Source organism: Danio rerio, chromosome 6, assembly GCF_052040795.2.
Source record: "Danio rerio strain M-AB ecotype USA chromosome 6, GRCz13ab, whole genome shotgun sequence".
NCBI classification, from domain to species: domain Eukaryota; kingdom Metazoa; phylum Chordata; class Actinopteri; order Cypriniformes; family Danionidae; genus Danio; species Danio rerio.
Window position 1 is genome coordinate 41,677,501 of NC_141026.1, and position 18,081 is coordinate 41,695,581.

General features: G+C 35.3%; 2 protein-coding genes and 1 long non-coding RNA gene across 3 annotated transcripts in view; 1 reads left to right on the top strand and 2 right to left on the bottom strand.

Annotated features, from left to right (window-relative positions):
- The window catches only part of LOC103911260 (uncharacterized), a 15,799-nt gene extending 14,491 nt beyond the window's left edge, over positions 1 to 1,308 (bottom strand). Inside the window, exon 1 of the long non-coding RNA NR_170237.2 lies at positions 1,190 to 1,308. This is a non-coding gene — a long non-coding RNA (uncharacterized LOC103911260). The remainder of the gene's footprint in view (positions 1 to 1,189) is intronic.
- tmt1a.3 (thiol methyltransferase 1A, tandem duplicate 3) lies at positions 760 to 3,135 on the top strand. The gene is made up of 3 exons (NM_001386647.1): positions 760 to 1,339; positions 1,507 to 1,592; positions 2,747 to 3,135. Exons 1-3 carry the CDS (start codon positions 845 to 847, stop codon positions 2,892 to 2,894), a joined length of 729 nt encoding a protein of 242 aa, NP_001373576.1. The 5' UTR covers positions 760 to 844; the 3' UTR covers positions 2,895 to 3,135.
- Positions 3,136 to 4,155: 1,020 nt separating this feature from the next.
- Positions 4,156 to 16,455, bottom strand: atf1 (activating transcription factor 1). The gene is given in 8 exon segments (NM_199723.1): positions 4,156 to 5,270; positions 7,824 to 7,971; positions 8,074 to 8,250; positions 9,662 to 9,795; positions 12,708 to 12,805; positions 12,899 to 13,018; positions 13,111 to 13,208; positions 16,302 to 16,455. Coding segments are annotated over 7 exon segments (915 nt in total). The 5' UTR covers positions 13,204 to 13,208; positions 16,302 to 16,455; the 3' UTR covers positions 4,156 to 5,125.
- Between the last annotated feature and the right edge of the window lie 1,626 nt (positions 16,456 to 18,081).

Here is an 18,081-nt window from a genome sequence, read left to right on the forward strand (position 1 = left end):
TTTTAAAATATACAAATAAATACTTTGATCTAAATCAAGGGTGCCCAAACTTAAACGTATGAAAGGCCAAAAACTAAATATTGAGAGCCTTGGGCCGAAGATAAATACACCAAATTATTTTACAATAAAGTTGCATTGGGTAATATCCTAATTCATCATATTTATAAATAAATAGAAAACATTACCTTAAATCATATTATCTAATGCAGAATATTTTTAGATTTAACTTGCAATAAAATGCAATAAACACAATCACATGTATAACAGTGAAGTTAAATGCTGATTACACTAGTCAAGCAGAATCTGCCTTTGTCTTGATTTGCTCATAAAAGTCTTTGCGTTTCCCTTTTACTGTTGGGTATGCATGTACATTTAATCCAAATCTGATTCAGTTAAACATTTAATCTCAGTAAGCTTTTTTTTTTTAACAAAATAAAGATCACAATAAATTTGAAATGACAATCTCTAAACCCTCCCCATCATTCTCCCTCTCCTCTCTGATGTGATGATGGGCCATATCAAATGTTACCATGAGCCAACTTTGAGCACCTCTGATCTACATAAACATGTTTTAAAAAGACAACATAAGCTACCCATTTAATATAACAGTATCGTTAAGATTCTAACTAAACAGTATAAATAGTAATTGTAATAAGTTAATAATAACGACAACAACAATACTAATAATCGTTAGCAACGCTCATCCCCAAGTTCACGAACTGAACCTGAACTTTGGAACTCGGCTAGCTGCATTTAAGAGTTCGCGCTTCCGGTCTCCGGATCTCCAGCGCTCGCCTGCGCGACTAGTCTTCTTAACCGAAAGTGTAGTTTCCCCGAGTTAAAAATGTCGCTGTTTTTGAACGCTCTTGCTTTCATATGCAAAGTCCTCACACTGCCGCTGTTCGTTGGGGAGCGGGTGGGACTTTTGTCTTTCTACAAGCGCCTTTACCCCCGACTTTTGAGTAGTTTCACGATAGCGTACAATGAGCTAATGAATGACAAGAAACGGGAACTATTCCTAAACCTGGAGCGATTTCAGCCCTCCAAGGGCTCTTTGCGCATCCTGGAGGTGGGCTGCGGATCTGGGGCGAACTTCGAGCACTACCCGACGGGCTCCAAGATCACCTGCACAGACCCCAACCCGCATTTTAAGACATACCTGGAGAAAAGTATGGAGAAGAACGAGCACCTGGTGTACGACAGCTTCATAGTGGCGTCGGGGGAGAATCTGCAGGCGGTGGAGGACAGCTCGGTGGATGCTGTGGTTTGCACTCTGGTTCTGTGCACGGTCAAAGACACCAACAAAGTTCTGCAGGAGGCAAAAAGGGTCCTGAGGCCTGTAAGTTATTACACTGTATTACATTTGGTGTTATAACATAACCTGTTATAAATACTGCTGTTTCTATTATCATTTCTATTGAATACTTATGCATTTTGTCATATTCCACTAACACCATTACATTTTAAAAAAGTTGAGAAATCTAAATACTGCTTTTTGTTCTTCAGGGTGGAGCATTTTTCTTCCTTGAGCATGTGGTGTCAGACCCTTCAACCTGGGCTTACTTTTTTCAGCATGTTCTCCAGCCATTTTGGTGACATAAAATCTTAATATTTACCTATTATCATTATATTAGGGTCTCTTGTCAGTTTTTTTTTTTACGGCAATAAAAATTATAGTATATTCATACAGTGCCAAAGAATTACAAAAAGTTTTTTTTTTTATTAAAAATACTGCATTTTATATGCTTCAAATATATTGTTGGATCTTAGAAAAATATTTTGGTGAACATCTGGTACAAACATATCGAATAAATACAGCGGGCAAAATTAGTATTGAACATGTCATGCATTTTCCTGTTGGTGAATATTTTTAAAAGAACTATTGACAAGAAATTGACCCTAACAATTTTGGTAGGGTATTATGTTCAATAACAACGGAATAACTAGGCAATTTACGTAACCACAACTAATTAAATGTATTTAATACTTTGTATAAAAGGCTTTTTTTTGGGGTAATGACAGCTTCAAGGTGCCTCTTGTATAGATAATGTATCCGCATGCATTGCTCAGGTGTAATTTTGTCCTTATTTTTTAAGTCTAGACAGTTCTGTCGGTTTCGTCTATGAACTCTGATCTTTATTTCCTATTTATGTAATATTGGATTTAAGTCAGGCAATTGTCTGTGCCATTCTAGCAGCTTTATCTTCTTAAATTATTAGTTTCATTGGCTAAAATGTCTAGACCCTGGTTTCATCTTCATTATCTGGTAACGAAGATGTTTGTACTGAGGCAGATAATATTAATTTACACTGACGAAAGGTAGAGGGTTTTGCTGAAAAACTACTGATATATTTCCGCTGCTGTCTGGACCTTTCATGCATTTTTACACCTTACTTTCTTCATGTGTTCAATAGATTTTTTTGTTTTCATTATTTTTTACACAGTGGCTTTTTTTGTAACGATTACTTTGGTTGTTACAGTCATCTAGTAAAAATTTCAAGTCGTCAGCACCTTTAGAAATGTTTTCTGGAAAAAAAATGGTGATGCGTTTAATACTTTACCTCCTGTAAGTACATCCAGTGTCCCAATGCTTATCACACACATATAATTGGAAGTGACGGTTTATTTTAGACATAGAGAAATAATATTATGTAATATATTATAACCAGAATGCATTCACTTAATGAAATTTTGGCAACAAAGCATGGGTCCGCTACGGAATTTGAAAGTCTTGTATGTTTTTCAGGTACTATCTTCAAGATGGCTGTGAAGCAATCCGTGCTACATGGAAGGACATTGACAATGCTGGATTTTCAGATGTGAAACTACGGCACATTCAAGCTCCTCTGTTTTTTATGATCAAACCACACATCATTGGTTATGCAGTAAAATAATGAATATGAATAATTTCCCACTACCTCCATAGAAAAATCTTCCAAAGATTTTCTCAAGCACGTTTTCCTTCAGCAAGCCCTAGTCATTTCACTTACTTTTAAGTATGTTTAACCAAAAACAAAAGAAAAAAAGGAATGTTTGTTCAACAAGTGAAGACTTAACGTTTTGTTATTGCACAAGTATGTCTCTGTAAAATAAACAAATACTTCAATAATTATATTAAAACAAATAATAATATACAAAATACTTTCATCTTTATCCACTTGTTAAGTGTGACATCACAGTGTGAGGCAATATACAGTATCAAACTGTGAGGAGACTCAACAAATGGTAATAATAATAATAACTTCGGTAATAAACGTTTCCAAAGCATTGTAAAACTTTCAAAAACCACAAGCACAATATGTATATCCATGCCTAATATCCGATGGCCAGAAAGTGATTACATTATTTTAAATTGGTAAAATATTGGTGTCTGTGATGCAGCAAGTCCAGAGACTGTAGTGTACACCATTATTTTATATAAAACTCACTTTAATGTGTGAAATGACTAAAACGTGGTCATAAATGAATATATTTCTCATGATTAACGGCTTGGACCTTGAAACTACACCATGCGTCACGACTCAGTAAGCGGATAAAACAGGCCATTAGTGATAATTATGTGAAGTTAAATGAGCCACACTGCCATCTATCAGTTTGGAGGAATGTGTCATTCAAATGAAACTCATGCATTGCATAAATGTGATTATTTTGCCTTCATACTAAAATATTGGTTATAGTAGCATTAAAACAGTTTACAGAATTAACTATAAAAATATTCCTATATCGTCCAATTCAGATCCTATTCTTTTAACACTTTGTGACCACTTATTTTCTTTCACACACAGATTTCCTTAACACAACTCAGATTGAGTGAAGAAATCTGATCATACAACATTTTTAGCTGATAACTAAAATACAACACGTTATTCACTAGAATTTCTTTGACATGAGATTTTAAAATATTAGCTGATATTTTCATGCGGTCAAAACATACTTATACTGCTATCTTTTCAATTTAAAAGTCTTCTGCCGACGTTTTAATGCAACAACCAAGATATCACGTTCCCTAAATACATTGCAACGTTTCTCACAAGCTAACCTTGCTTCTCCTATTTGACCATCTGAGTGGAGTTTTTCAAGGGCCTCCATGTAGTCAAGCAAAAGAACACTGGAATTAAAAGGGGGAAAAAACTAAAACAATGACAGATAAAACAATTAAAGGCTGGAAAAATATTTATTTAGATTCACTTTACCTAAAACAAGTGACATTGTATGTTTTGTTTTTCATCGTATGCTCCCTGATTCGATTGTCGTGTAACAGCTTGGCTTATAAACAGTGGTAAGCCTCGGGTCTATTAATCAGCTAAAAGCCAACACGGTCCCAACCCAAGTGTGTGAATGGCTTAAAGACCAGTTAGACATATTACCAAGGCTTGGACTAAAAAGGTTTCAATTCTACATGATTAGTCTATCAGTCCACAATAAGGCTTAAAATGACTTAATGACTTGAATGTTACCAATAATAGTAAAGCTGAAAGTCCTCACCTTAAAATCTGCTCAGTCTCTGTAGAAAATGTCTCACTAAACGTAAAACAAAATACGGAATGGGGATAGGAATGCCAGAGCTTCCTATAAAGGGGTAAATAGCACAAAATAAATGCAAAGAACACAGCTGCATGACTTGAAAAAAAAAAACACAATTGCGTCACAATTTTCATACATACAAGCGCATTTGAGATAAGGTGTAAAAATACCAGTCTGTCACCTCAACAGACAGCTAATGCGCTCAGCTAGCGCTTCAATAAAATTAACATTCAAAACTTCCCTGGAAAAACCAAATGGGTCAAGAATAAAGCAAGATCTCCCAGTGTAGACGTGCCAACGCTTGCACAAGATACATACACAAATATAAACATCTGTCGACGGCAAATAAAAATATGTTAATGGAAAAAAACGAATCCCTCTTTCCATCTATTTTTAAAAGCGTAATTGTTGCTGTTGTTTCTGGTCAATCGTTCTTAGGCTATTAGTTAAAAATGAGCTGTATAAAAACAAGCATTCGACAGGAGGAATAAATGTATTCCTCTTGCCAGAAAAAAGTCCCTGTCTGTGTTTGTGTAAGCACATAAGCAGACACACAGGTCTGCCAGCAAAGTCCCATTAGCGTGATTGGAGGGATCTCCCACTAGCCAGTTTTAACACAGTACAGGTCCTTTAATGTCTTGAGCTCCTCGATAAGAGTCTTGTTCTGATTCTCCAGCACAGCCACGCGGTTCTCCAAACACTTCACATACTCCTTTTTCTTTCGGCGACACTCTCTGGCTGCCTCCCTGCACACGGAGATTCACATTAGAGGAATGCATTAAAAAGATCAGATATGAAAATAACCATTGCATTTTATCTAGCCTTTTCATACACACTACGATGCTTTTGTTGATTTGTGGGATTAACGTGTTAAATTGTTAACAATCAGTAAAAAATAAAGGGGTATAAGTGTCATTATTCCTCAGTTTATCCAATAAAAAATTAAAAATGCAAACTGGATTTAAAGTATACGTTCACACACAAAAAATTGTTCTGTTATTAATTACTAACTCCGGTTGTTTTAATTCCCCAGTGAGATATTTTAGATGACATCCATGAGCTCTCTCATCCACTATAGCAGTGGTTCTCAAACTCAGTCCTGGAAGTCTGATGTCCTGCAGATTTTAGCTCCATCTTGCTCTAACAAACCTGCAAGGATGTTTCTAGAAAGCCTAGTAAGAACTTGATTAGCTTGCCCAGGTGTGTTTTATAGGGGTGGGAGCTAAAAACTGCAGGACACCAAACCTCCAGGACCGAGATTGAGAACCCCTGCTCTATAGAAAGGTATTAGTCAAGGAAAGGAACCAAAAACATTCAAAGTGACTCCAATTTAATTCAACTGCAATTTTCTGAAGCTCCAAGAACAATTTTGTGCACCAAAAAAAACCTGATTTTTTCCACCAATGTCTCAAGTAATATTTACAGTTTTAAAGCACAAAAGTGTTATTGGAGCTTCGTATGATTACAGTTGAACCACATAGAATGTTTTGATATTGTTTTTTTGTTCATATTCTGTACTTGAATGACTTGCAGTAAACAAACCATGGCTGACTATGGAGGATAAGGAAGCTCTCAGATTTCATTTAAATCATTTAAATTTATGTTCTGAAGATGAACAAATGTTTCAGGGATTGAAATGACATGAGGGCAAGTTATTAATAACAGAATTTTCAATTATGAATAAACTAATCCTTTAACAAGTTACTTTCAGCAGATCACATATAATCAAAGAATTCTTAAAGCTTGGGACACACCAAGCCAACATTCGGTTTATAGGCAGTGTTAAGCTGTCTGTAAGCATTTGTCCAGCTAGTTTGTGAGGTGTGTGCTACACATGTCCTCATGTCAGGTTCACGTGAAGAAACGTTTGATGTTGAACTGGCATGGTTTCCCTTTCTCGAATGATAATACAACCTGTATTGGTTCTTGTATGTGCATCTTTTGGTCCAGACACAAACAACGCATGGCAGAAATATGATTGGGTTTTCGTCACCACAAGTTTTTTTGTTTGTGTTTAACGTCATGCCAGCTCCTATAGTTATTTTTATGGTGAGAAAAAAAAACTTGCTACAGTGTAATATTATGGAGGTATGTTGAATATTATTGTAGTGTTTAAAATACTATAAGAAAATATGATCTAGTGCAGTGGTCCCCAACCTCCAGAACGCAGACCGGTAACAATCCATAGATCAATTGGTACCAGGCCACACAAGAAATCATCAATTATTTTTGTTTTATTTATTATCCTAGTCTGAACGATCTTTTATTTTGAAAATCTTTTATTTTGAAAAATGACCCTATTCTCTCGGTTACATCTCGGTCACTTGCGCGCCAAAATTTAACCCACAGGCCAGCAAAATGAGTAAGAAACAGCTGGAAAGTTTCTTGGTGAATGGGAAAAGGCTCTGTGAAGAACCTACAGACTGCCAAGGAATCAATCCGCAACACATTTGTCATCAAATCAGGTGAATCCAGCATGTCTGTGCAAGAAGAAGATCAACTGCTGGAGATCGCAAATGACGGCAGCCTTAGGGGCCGATCACATATTGCATCTTTTCCATGTGCAAGTTTGTCATTTCCAATGGAGGCAAGCAGCGCATATTGAGAAGGACACGCTTGCGGCATCTAGGAGCACCCAATTAAAAACATCTCAACTTTTCAATGCTGCGAGTGCACCAAGAGTCACGTAACAATAACTGACCGGTCAGCATACTTTAGTATGGGATATACACATTTCGGTAGACTAGTTAATTGCAGAAAAACACAGACATTTTAAACACTGCAGGGCTTATTAATTTTCTTCATAGATAAAACTTGTATCAGAGTAGCAGCAATGTTTTGTCAGCTTGTCATCCTCTGAGAAAACGGTGGTCGCCTACCAATCTACATATACCCAACACCACCCCCTGCCCCCGGGCCGTGGTAAAATTGTTAAGCATTGATCGGTCCGCGGTGATAAAATGTTGAAGACCACTGATCAAGAGGATCAAAACACAACAAACTCAAAAGAGCCACAAATGTGCTTGTGATAGTAACGTCTCGATAAAATACCAACGTAAAATTCTGACATTGAAATCAAGCAAAAAAAAAAAAAAAAACTTAAACATACCTCTCACTCACTTTTCACTACTGATATGGATTATTTGTAGAGCAAACTTATGTGAACTCATTTGTTTCAATCGCTTTGAATGGAACCGTAATTAGACGTGCAGTAGTCACAAGTGGAAAAAGGTGGATACGTTACCAACCAACTTCATATCTCTAAACAAACGAATTACCTTCCACACAAATGCACCCACCTGTTCTTGGCCAGCCGTATCTCTCTCTTCATTTGTGGGTCGTCGCTCTTGCCCTGAGAGTTGATAACAGGTGAAGTCATGACAACAGTCTGAGGCAGCGAGGAGGAAGAGGAGCGGATCTGATAAGCTTGCATTTCTCCTCCTGCACCTACAACACAGAATCATAGCCAGAGTGTCTCCCACGCCTTCTAAAGCAACAATACGAGCCGATTTCCAAATACAAAGTGTCTTTTCGTCTTTGTGTGCCAACCTTGGAGAACCACCTGGTTGCTAGGCAGCAGAATCTGTTGTCCGTCGGCAGTCTGAGCATATTGCAGTATAGTTGGCTGGCTTGGGTTGGAGTTGGACATGGTGAGAGTCTGTAGGCCTTGTACACCCTCTGAACCAGCACTGGCCAGCTGAAGAGAGCCATTGGATGAAATCGCAACTGCAAACAAGTAAAGAATACTGTGATAGACATCAAGATTTGAGATGCCAACAGCTATTTGAATTGTTGATAAACCCATAAATCGATACAGATTTTTGATGGTCAAATAAGAACGGATGTCATTAATGATTTGAGGCACATGAAGGTTATGTCCAAAGCATCTACAGCAGATGTCAGGAAGTAATGAAGAAAATGAGCAAGAGTTTAATGCATTTCATTCTCCAGAATTTCCTTCGAGTGTGTAATACATTCACCGGCCATTTTATTAGGTACAACTTACTAGTAGAGGGTTGGACCCCTTTTGCCTTAATCCTTTATGGCATAGATTCAACAAGGTACTGGAAATATTCCTCAGAGATTTTGGTCCATATTGACATGATAGCATCAAGCAGTGTCTGCAGATTTGTCTGCTGCAAAACCATGATGTGATTCTACTGTTCCACCACATCCCAAAGGTGCTCTATTGGATTGAGTGTGGGGACTGTGCAGTCCATTTCAGTACGGTGAACTCATTGTCATGTTCAAGAAACCAGTCTGAGATGATTCAAGCCTAATGACATGGCGCATTATCCTGCTGGAAGTAGCCATCAGAAGATGGGTACACTGTGGTCATATTGGACATGGTCATCAACAATCCTCAGGTAGGCTGTGGCATTTACACAATGCTCAGTTGGTACTAACAGGCCCAAAGTGTGCCAAGAAAATATCCCCCAACACCACCAGTCTAAACCGTTGATACAAGCCGGGATGAATCCATCCTTTTATGTTGTTGAAGCCAAATTCTGACCCTACCATTCAAAGATCACAGCAGAAATCGAGACTCATCAGACCAGGCAACGTTTTTCCAATCTTCTACTGTCCAATTTTGGTGAACCTGTGAGAATTGTAGCCTCAGGTATCCCTAATAAAGTGGCAGGTGAGTGTAAACCATGCTGATTAGGAAGAAAATAACATTTACAATAACAAAACCTATTTGCTCACACAGAAAAATAGCACTGTACAAGCAGCTAGTCTGTAAATTTGAGGTGACCCTATTAAACCGTTGAATATTAGCCATTGTATTTAATCATTAAATGTTACGACTTTATTATCAATCATTGATTCTTTTCATCATCTTACTAATGATTAACGGTAAAAATGTTTGTTTTTTTGGGTGAGGATGCTTCCATGTTGAGTGTCACTTGAACATACTGCCATGCCAGTGATACTGTTGATACTGAATATACTATGGAAATCAAGTTTGGATTGGTAAGTTCAAAAAACAAAACGCACAGGTTTTTGGTTATTTGCACTCCTTATGCAACCATTTGCTTCACTTCTGTTGCAAAACATGTAGGAAGTTACCACACGGTGCATTCAATAACTCTCAATTGCCATTGTATTTTAAAGTACTGATGTTGGCTGGGCTTACTATATTGGCCAGTGCTTGTCTGGTAGATTGGGGTCGGGAGTGAGACGCTTGTTATGGCAGAGGAGGTGGAACTTTCCTCTTCTCCCTCATTCTGAGTTGCCAGCTCCTCCGCTGACAGATCATTTAGGATCTTCCTAAAACACAAAAAAGAACAGAACGTTTGTGTGTAGTGCTGAAACTCTTAGTTATGCGGATGGGATTTGGAGCTTGGCATATTGTGCTTCTCACATTCCTCTAACGGAGGCCCTGTTTACACCAGGTATTGAGATCTTGAGTTCGTCCATTTTCAACCAATTCCAGAGGCAGGGTTAGTTTGCTCATTCATTAGTACAACAGAACAAAATAGTAGGACTCAATAATGCATCCCCACTAAAGTGATAGAGAGGATAATAAAATGATAGGGACGAAACATGAGAATAATGAGCCATGAGCAAAATTATTTATCTGCATTTTAAAACCAGATAGAAACAGGTCTAAGAGTGGATTTGGGTAAAGATAAGCATTTTCACAAATAATCAAATGAAATAAAAAGCAATACTGCATATGCTGTAGGGCTGCACAATATATCAAACAAAAAAAACTATTGATATATTGAACGCATATAAATGTTGCAATTCAACAAAATGTAAGTGCTGTTAATAAAAAAAAAAATCGAATAACTTTTTGATGCATTTTTCCCCCTTTATTTACAGATATGATATATTGTGGATGGTTTTCTTGTGATATGTTGCTGATATCGAGATCTACCATTATCGGTAGCAAAGTATCATGATAATATATTGTATTACTGTATTTGATTATCTACTACTTATTTCTCTTTTATCTTCACAATTTTTTATTCACTTCTCTACAAGATTATTCCAATCAAAGTTAATGATATCATTCCAAACAGAACAATTAAAGACAAGTCATCTGCCGAAATTGCTCTCATATCACCAAAAAACTTAATATCGCAATGTCAGATGTTTCCAATATTGTGCAGCCCTAATATGCTGTTTCCCACAGATTTGTTTGCAAAATAAAAATAATGTTATGCTAGCATGAACTTAATAATGTACACTTCATGTAAACCCTCTTAATGTGTGCAACTAGGAATAGAGTGTGACTGCGTCCCAAATGGCACACTATACACTAAGCTCTAACAAAGCATATACACTAAGCATAACACTTATACACTTACACACTCAACAGCATAGTATATGCACTAATGTTTTTTTTACTAAGCAGAATTCAAACCGTTTCCCTGATGATGTTGGACAGTTGTCAAATTTGTGAAATAAACAACCAACCTACCAAATAATACCTGCCATGAGTACAACCGCATTCACCATTGGGTGGTGGTATAATCACTCTCGTAGGGGTATTTTGCTTTCACAATCCAAAATCAATACATTAATCCAAAATCAGTGCCTAAAAGCTCTGCCCCTTCTGCTATGTGAGTAAAGCAGTGGCTGTTAAGTGCGTGAAGTGTCCAAAAGCGCACACTTGTTTTTAATGGTTCAATAAGTGCATTAATAAAATTTATTATTAATGTGTAATTAAAGTGCACTTATTAATTTTTAGAGTTTTCAAAATGCAAAATAGTTTAGAATAGTACATAAGTATGCGATTTGGGATGCACCTTATATGTTTTTGTTGCTTTCTTTAAAAAAAAAAAAAAAAAAAAAACGTAAAGAAACATTTATATTACAGAAACAGTTAATTCAAAATATACTATTCTTCAAACAGTTAGTGGCCACCCAAGAATTCAATACATTTGTTACAAAGGGATTTTTAAAAAGTTTGTAACCGTGATGAGGCATGAACCGAACCAACAAGCTATGATGTACATCACAGCTAAACTATTACTTTTTTGAAGAAAAAAATGGATATGAAAATACGACAAAAAAAAGTACAAATTATGCACTTAACAGTTTTAATAAGGGAAATGACTTCTATATTATATAAAGTATTGTAAATTATGTAAATAGTTCAATGGAACGTATAGGAATAAATATATACAGTGCTCAGCATATACGAGTACACCCCTCACAAATCTATCTTTTAAATTCATATTTTAATAGGAAAATATACAATATTACATTTGTGCATATACATTAGATTAGTCAGTACTGAAGCCAAATCGAGAACTTATCTAAGAAAATAACTTACGATAACAGTCCAAAAACTAGTTGACCCAAAATTATGATATAGATAAATATTAAATACAAGAGGAAAAAATCAAGAGAAGCAAAAAATATATATATATTGATTTTGTTGAAAAGTTTGAAGGTTGTACTTTTTTTTTTTTTGTTTGCAATATTTTGCTTAAATTTATTTTTATTATCTTTCAATTTCTATGATTGGTGACTAAAATATTATTTTAATAAATATATCCATTTAATAAATCTGTTTGGTTTAAATGCACCAAAATACATTGCCTATATTCACTGAGAAATGGATCAAAATATTAATTTTCAAAATGGAGTGTACTCAATTATGCTGAGCACTGTGTGTGTGTGTGTGTGTGTGTGTGTGTGTGTGTGTGTGTGTGTATATATATATAGCTTTATTGTATGGTGTTCAAATATATGCTTGCTTTGTTCGCTGCTGCTCTGATCGGGGGAAATTTCTGGACAGCATTACGAATAATAATTTATTATAATAATAATTAATTTAATAATTTCCAGAAATAAACTCACTAATTTTGCTATACAGCATTAGTTTTATAAATTAAGTTTTTGTATTTATGCCAAATAAAAAGACTTAATTAAAGCATAAACCATTGAGTATCAAGTTTTCCTCTCTATTATAACTTTATTACTCATTAAAGTAAAAAAATTTAATTACTGAGGGATCATTTTTAAACGTGTTCACTTCTTCAATTTAAAAAAGCTTGCTGGTCATGATAAAGCCTGATAAAGAGTGAGTTAGACGTGGTAGATGTGCACCAACTGCCTCTGATTTGCCAACAGATATGCAAATGAACACTAGCAGGAAGCCACAGTAGGTTGAATTCATGGGGCCAATGCATTAGAGGTATACGTATTTGGCAGAAGTTTTATACCTGTAAGATGGGCGCCGAGCTAAGATCTCTCTTGACTTCTGATTTGATGCTCCGCTGTCGCTTGATTCCTGAGAATCGTCACTGTCAGACCCTTGGCCCTAATATGAAGAAATAAGTGAAACATGTCACTAAATCTAATTCAAGTGTAACATCATATTGTGTCTGTGTGTGTGTGTGTGTGTGTGTGTTACCTGTGATTGTACTGGTGGAGACTGGATAACTGATGACTGTGCTGACTGAATCACGCCTTGAACTTGAAACTGACCGCTGGGCAGCTGAACCACAGCCACTGGATTACCACCCAGAGACATCTTTCCACAATACAATGACGAGGGATTAAATGAAACTGTTTTTTTACTGCATCTAAAATACTTAGTTAAAAGACTAACAGTAGTTTTCGTACCTGGGCAATCTGTGATAGGTGAGAGGCAGTTATAGTTGTGGCGACGGAAACAGGTTGAGACTCAGAGCCATTATTGTGCTGGACCTCCTCCATTGCCACTGAAAATTGAACGTTGAGGCAGATGTTGGTCAGAGGTTGAAGCAGATGTGATGCTTTCAATGAACAATTTATATTTACAGAGCTTCCATTCTTTTTTATTTCTATACATGTCTGTGATTGCCTATACCTTTTTCCTTTAATAAATAGCAGAAAATATTGTCAGGAAATCATGGAGAGCAGAAAGAGCGGGGAAGGATTGGAAACGGACTTTGAGCGGGGACTCAAACTCGGGTCACCTTGAGCACATTGGTGCTGTGTGTCGATGCACTTAACCACTGGATTACAGTTGTCAACTGCCTATTTTTTAATTCATATACTGTTAAAGTCAGAATTATTAGCCCCCGGACCCTCTGTATAATTTTCCCCAATTTCTATTTAACAGAAAGAATCTTAACACATTTCTAAACATAATAGTTTTACTAACTTTTATCTTTGCCATGATGACAGTAAATGATATTTTAATAGATATTTTTCCAGATACTAGTATTCAGTTTTAAATGTGATTTAAAGGCAAGTTAGGATAGTTAGGCAAGTGTGTGTGTGTGTGTGTGTGTATAAATAAATTGCTTAAGGGGGCTAATGATATTATTGATCTTAAAATGGCTTTTAAAACAATAAAAACTGCTTTTGTTCTATCCAAAATAAAACAAATAAGACTTTCTTCAAAAGAAAAAATAATTTACGAAATACTGTGAAAAAAACATGGTAAAATGAATAAATAAATCAAGGGGAGATTTTTATTTATTTATTTTTTTACTTATACTGTAAGTGCAATTTATGGCTAGTTATATTAAATATTATCATAAATGCATATCAAAGAAAAAGTCTAAAAAAAGAAAAAGAAAAGTATTTTCATTTACAGCTGGTGATTAATTAAAACGTAATCAAAACATTCAGAACATATAATCGATCAAATTTCAAATAATTTCCCTACCATGTGGGAAGTCATATGACTCTACAAGTCACTCTGTTGCTGGTTTATACTTCTGCGTTGACTTCACGCTTATAGTCCTGCGCAGCCTTTGCATGGTCGCAAACCTCTCACCGTGAGTAACGTTGAACTCTTAAAAACTATAACTTCATGTTGGGACGACACATGCTCTGTGATTGGTCAGCTTGATAGTGGTGACGAGCGTGGGAGGGATTAAAGTGGTTGCACAAATAGATAAATGCACAACTGCACAAGGCATGCACCATGGGTCACAGCGATCACTCGACACAGAAGTATAAACCAGCTTTGATGCTCAATAAATAAACAAATAGTTGATCGTGTGTGTTTTTGTCAACTATTTTAAAATCAAGTAATGCACCTTTCATTCAGAAATCTCTCAATTGTAATATGTGACCAATAATTATTGTACAAAAAATTTCAGTGAAGTACGAGGGCAAAAAATTAAATAAATAAACTAATCATTCATTAATCATAATTGAGTTAAAATGTTCAATTGATCAAGATTGTGATTTTAGGCCAAATCGCCAATTATGTTGATACAAGTTTGTGGTGATATCAATTGTACAAGAGTTATCTAAATAACATGGCAATTTATTATTATGTAAGGCCCATATCAACCGTGCTTTCTTACAAGATCTTTTTTTTTATAATGCACATATGTCATCTCTTGCAAATGACTGAGGAACACATTTTTATGTAATTTTAAATGTAATCATAGATTAAAATAAAAAACATTTTCAATATAATTTTGAAATAATTATATCTGAAATATATACAAAAACACAGCAACTTTGTTTAAAAATAAAATTATAATGATCATAAATAGTATAATTGTATGTATATATATATATATATATATATATATATATATATATATATATATATATATATATATATTTATTTATAATGAAAACACACATTTCAAAAACATAAACTAAATTAATCGTATAAACACATGTATAAACCATATTGGGGGAAAAATTTATTATTTCACTCGTCAATTATTTCTTCAGTTAAACCAAATGTCAAACAGGAATCTGAAGGACAGGAAGAGCCTCTGAATGTTTTTATTCATAATTTTATGTATAAATGAGAGCCAAAATAAAAATGCTAAAAACACAGTTTCATCTGTTCCCAAACATACAGTGTGTGTGTGTGTGTGTGTGTGTGTGTGTGTGTGTGTGTAACAGTAAAAAGCCTTGATTTAGTCACTGTTTCCATTTTCCCCAGCTCTGAGTCAGTCCTTCACCACACACACACACACACACACATACATACACACACACACACACACACTGGCCTTGCGGGCTGCCTTCCTCACATTACTATTGCAGACTGTTGTCCACATTTATATTCTGATTCCAGTAAAACCATGCAAGTAGTACAATAATTAATAAATAAAACACAAATTTACACTGTAATTACACTGCTTATAATAGAAGACAAAGTCATGTAGCAGTAAATCAGATGGAGCTGCATTGTGTTGTTATTAACCGGATGCTTAAAAAAACGGCCGTCAAAATACAAAAATAAGAAATGAGCGACTTCAACACAATGTACATTGTAATGAAACCAAAATAATGCTGTAAATTTTAACCTTACAGACCTGTTGATTCAACATTCACGACACTATAGTGTTAAACGTTCGCATTTCAAAAAAACAATCTCAGGCTAATTCAGCTAACTTAACACGCTACATAAAACACACATTTCGCCTCACATCTCAACTGTCAGACAGTCTCAGATTTCGCCGGAAGTTTTCGGTGTTTGTACTAGCGTTGCACAAAAGTTCCATCGCAAGAATATGGATATATTTTTTCTAGGAATGATGCAAATTTGAAACGCGTGTCGGACTCTTAAAGTCTTATTTCCCCACGAGATCCTGATCAAAACGCATCTCTAAATAAAGCAAACCGCTGCGGTGTGTTTTGAAGCCTGTGGGCGACTTTATGCCGCGCTCTGCACAAACTTCCAGGCTAGTCACTGGCACGCAAGTACCCGCGTCAACAGACGTCAGCGATACGGGGAGCCATTAAAACACCTTCCCGTAAGACGAGTGCTAGAACCGAGCGGACGGGCGCCATGACGGAGCGACAGGTCGGCTGAAGAGGAAGAGTACAAAACAAAAGCAGCGCGTTACCTCTTATCCGTTTGAAGCGCTCCTGGAAACGACGACGCCGTCTACGTAGATGCCAGTATTAGAGGGATAAGCGGAAAAGTAATTGATTTAATAATGCATTGAATAAAGCTGGGCGGTTTCCATTGAAAAATTCTAGATGGCTTCAGGGTTTTTTTTCTAAAGGCCGCGATAAGCGCCGCCCCCTAGATGTACGTGTTACGTAAAGCTGTATTACGCTTTGTGATTGGCCAATAGCAGTGAAACGCAAGATGGGTCTGGGGGTATGAATGAAGCAATAATGTGAATGTTGAGACCTGGTTGAGACCTATGAGACTATTATGCATTTGCTTTTGTTTTTCAAGATTGTACAGGGTATCCTTAAAATGTCTTAAATTTCAAAAACAAATTTTAGGCCTTGAAAAGTCTTACATTCACTGAAATATTTTGTTGTAGATCCTAAATATTTTTTTTTAACAGGGCTTAATTTTCCTTTGCACAAATAAAGCTACACAATCAGGCATCCATCCATCCAATCATCAACAATCCATCTTATTAAAACTTTTTTTAACATTCAAGTTTATATTTAAGTTTTTCATTGCAAAAAAACAGATACAATTCCCCAGGAAAGAAAACTAAAGACAATTACACAGTTCCTTGTGATAAAAGCAGAGCAATATATCCCTTAACGTTATCTTACATTTATACAAAAACTCTTTACAGAAGTAAGGGGGAGTAGACATCATATTTATAAATAGGCATTAAGCATTTCTTAGAAAAATGCATTAGGTTGAATAGAAGTTATGATCAGTTTGGACCAAAAGCTAACAAATATATATATATATATATATATATATATATATATATATATATATATATATATATATATATATATATATATATATATATATATATATATTTGATTATTTATGTAATTGTCTCCACAATTAATATGCTTTTAACAATGTTAAACTTGTCTCTTTTTTGTCAAAAATAAATATTATGTTGAAAGAAAGTGTATACAACTTGAGTTTTCTTTTCTTTCTTTTTTTTTTTTTTTTTTGACACATTAAAGTATGTTGCTAAGAAATAGTTACATTTAGTGGCAAGCAAAAAAAATCCATTGGCCCAATCAGGCCATTAGAAATAATCATTAGTGTTTAGTCCTGTATAAGTCTAAAATTTCATTCACAATGGACTTAAAAGGGTCTTAAAAAGTCTTAAATTTGAATTCCTGTTGTATGTATGTTTAATATCTCTGGTTTGATGTTGAAAGTCTATTTAGTATACTGAGTGGTCATATAATTTATTTAAAAATAGATGCCACATTACATAAATAAATAAAAAATATAAAGATATGATAAATACAGCCATTTAGAAGCGCAGAGTATGCACTCACTCACAAAATGGTAATGTTTATAATCTAATAAATACATATTAAACCTCTTTAACATTATTAAATGTAGATATAGATATCAGTGATATGTGTTGGTTTGGAGTGACAGTTCTAAAGTTCAATTTCCAACAGTTTATTTTATTTTCAAGAGGTGAGAGGTGAACTATAACGACTGCTTTCAGTAGCAATAAATGTCATGTAAAATGGCATTCAAACTCACATTGTTAGCATTTAACTCTGAATAAAGCATACGAGGTGTACCTGAGGTGATCATTGTGAGTTTTTCCTGTTGTACAGCTGCAAGAAATAGAAGCCGTTTCTAATATATCAATTTGAGATGTTGGTTAGAACAAAAACTCCTTTTAATATGGAAAATATTCGTTCTATAGCGTGCCACTGTCTTTATTT

Excerpts from the sequence above, each read along its gene's own strand:
- tmt1a.3 (NM_001386647.1), top strand. The coding sequence starts at position 845 with ATGTCGCTGTTTTTGAACGCTCTTGCTTTCATATGCAAAGTCCTCACA. Across the intron at positions 1,340-1,506 it reads CAAAAAGGGTCCTGAGGCCT|GGTGGAGCATTTTTCTTCCT; the intron begins GTAAGTTATTAC and ends TTTGTTCTTCAG. Across the intron at positions 1,593-2,746 it reads CATGTTCTCCAGCCATTTTG|GTACTATCTTCAAGATGGCT; the intron begins GTGACATAAAAT and ends TATGTTTTTCAG.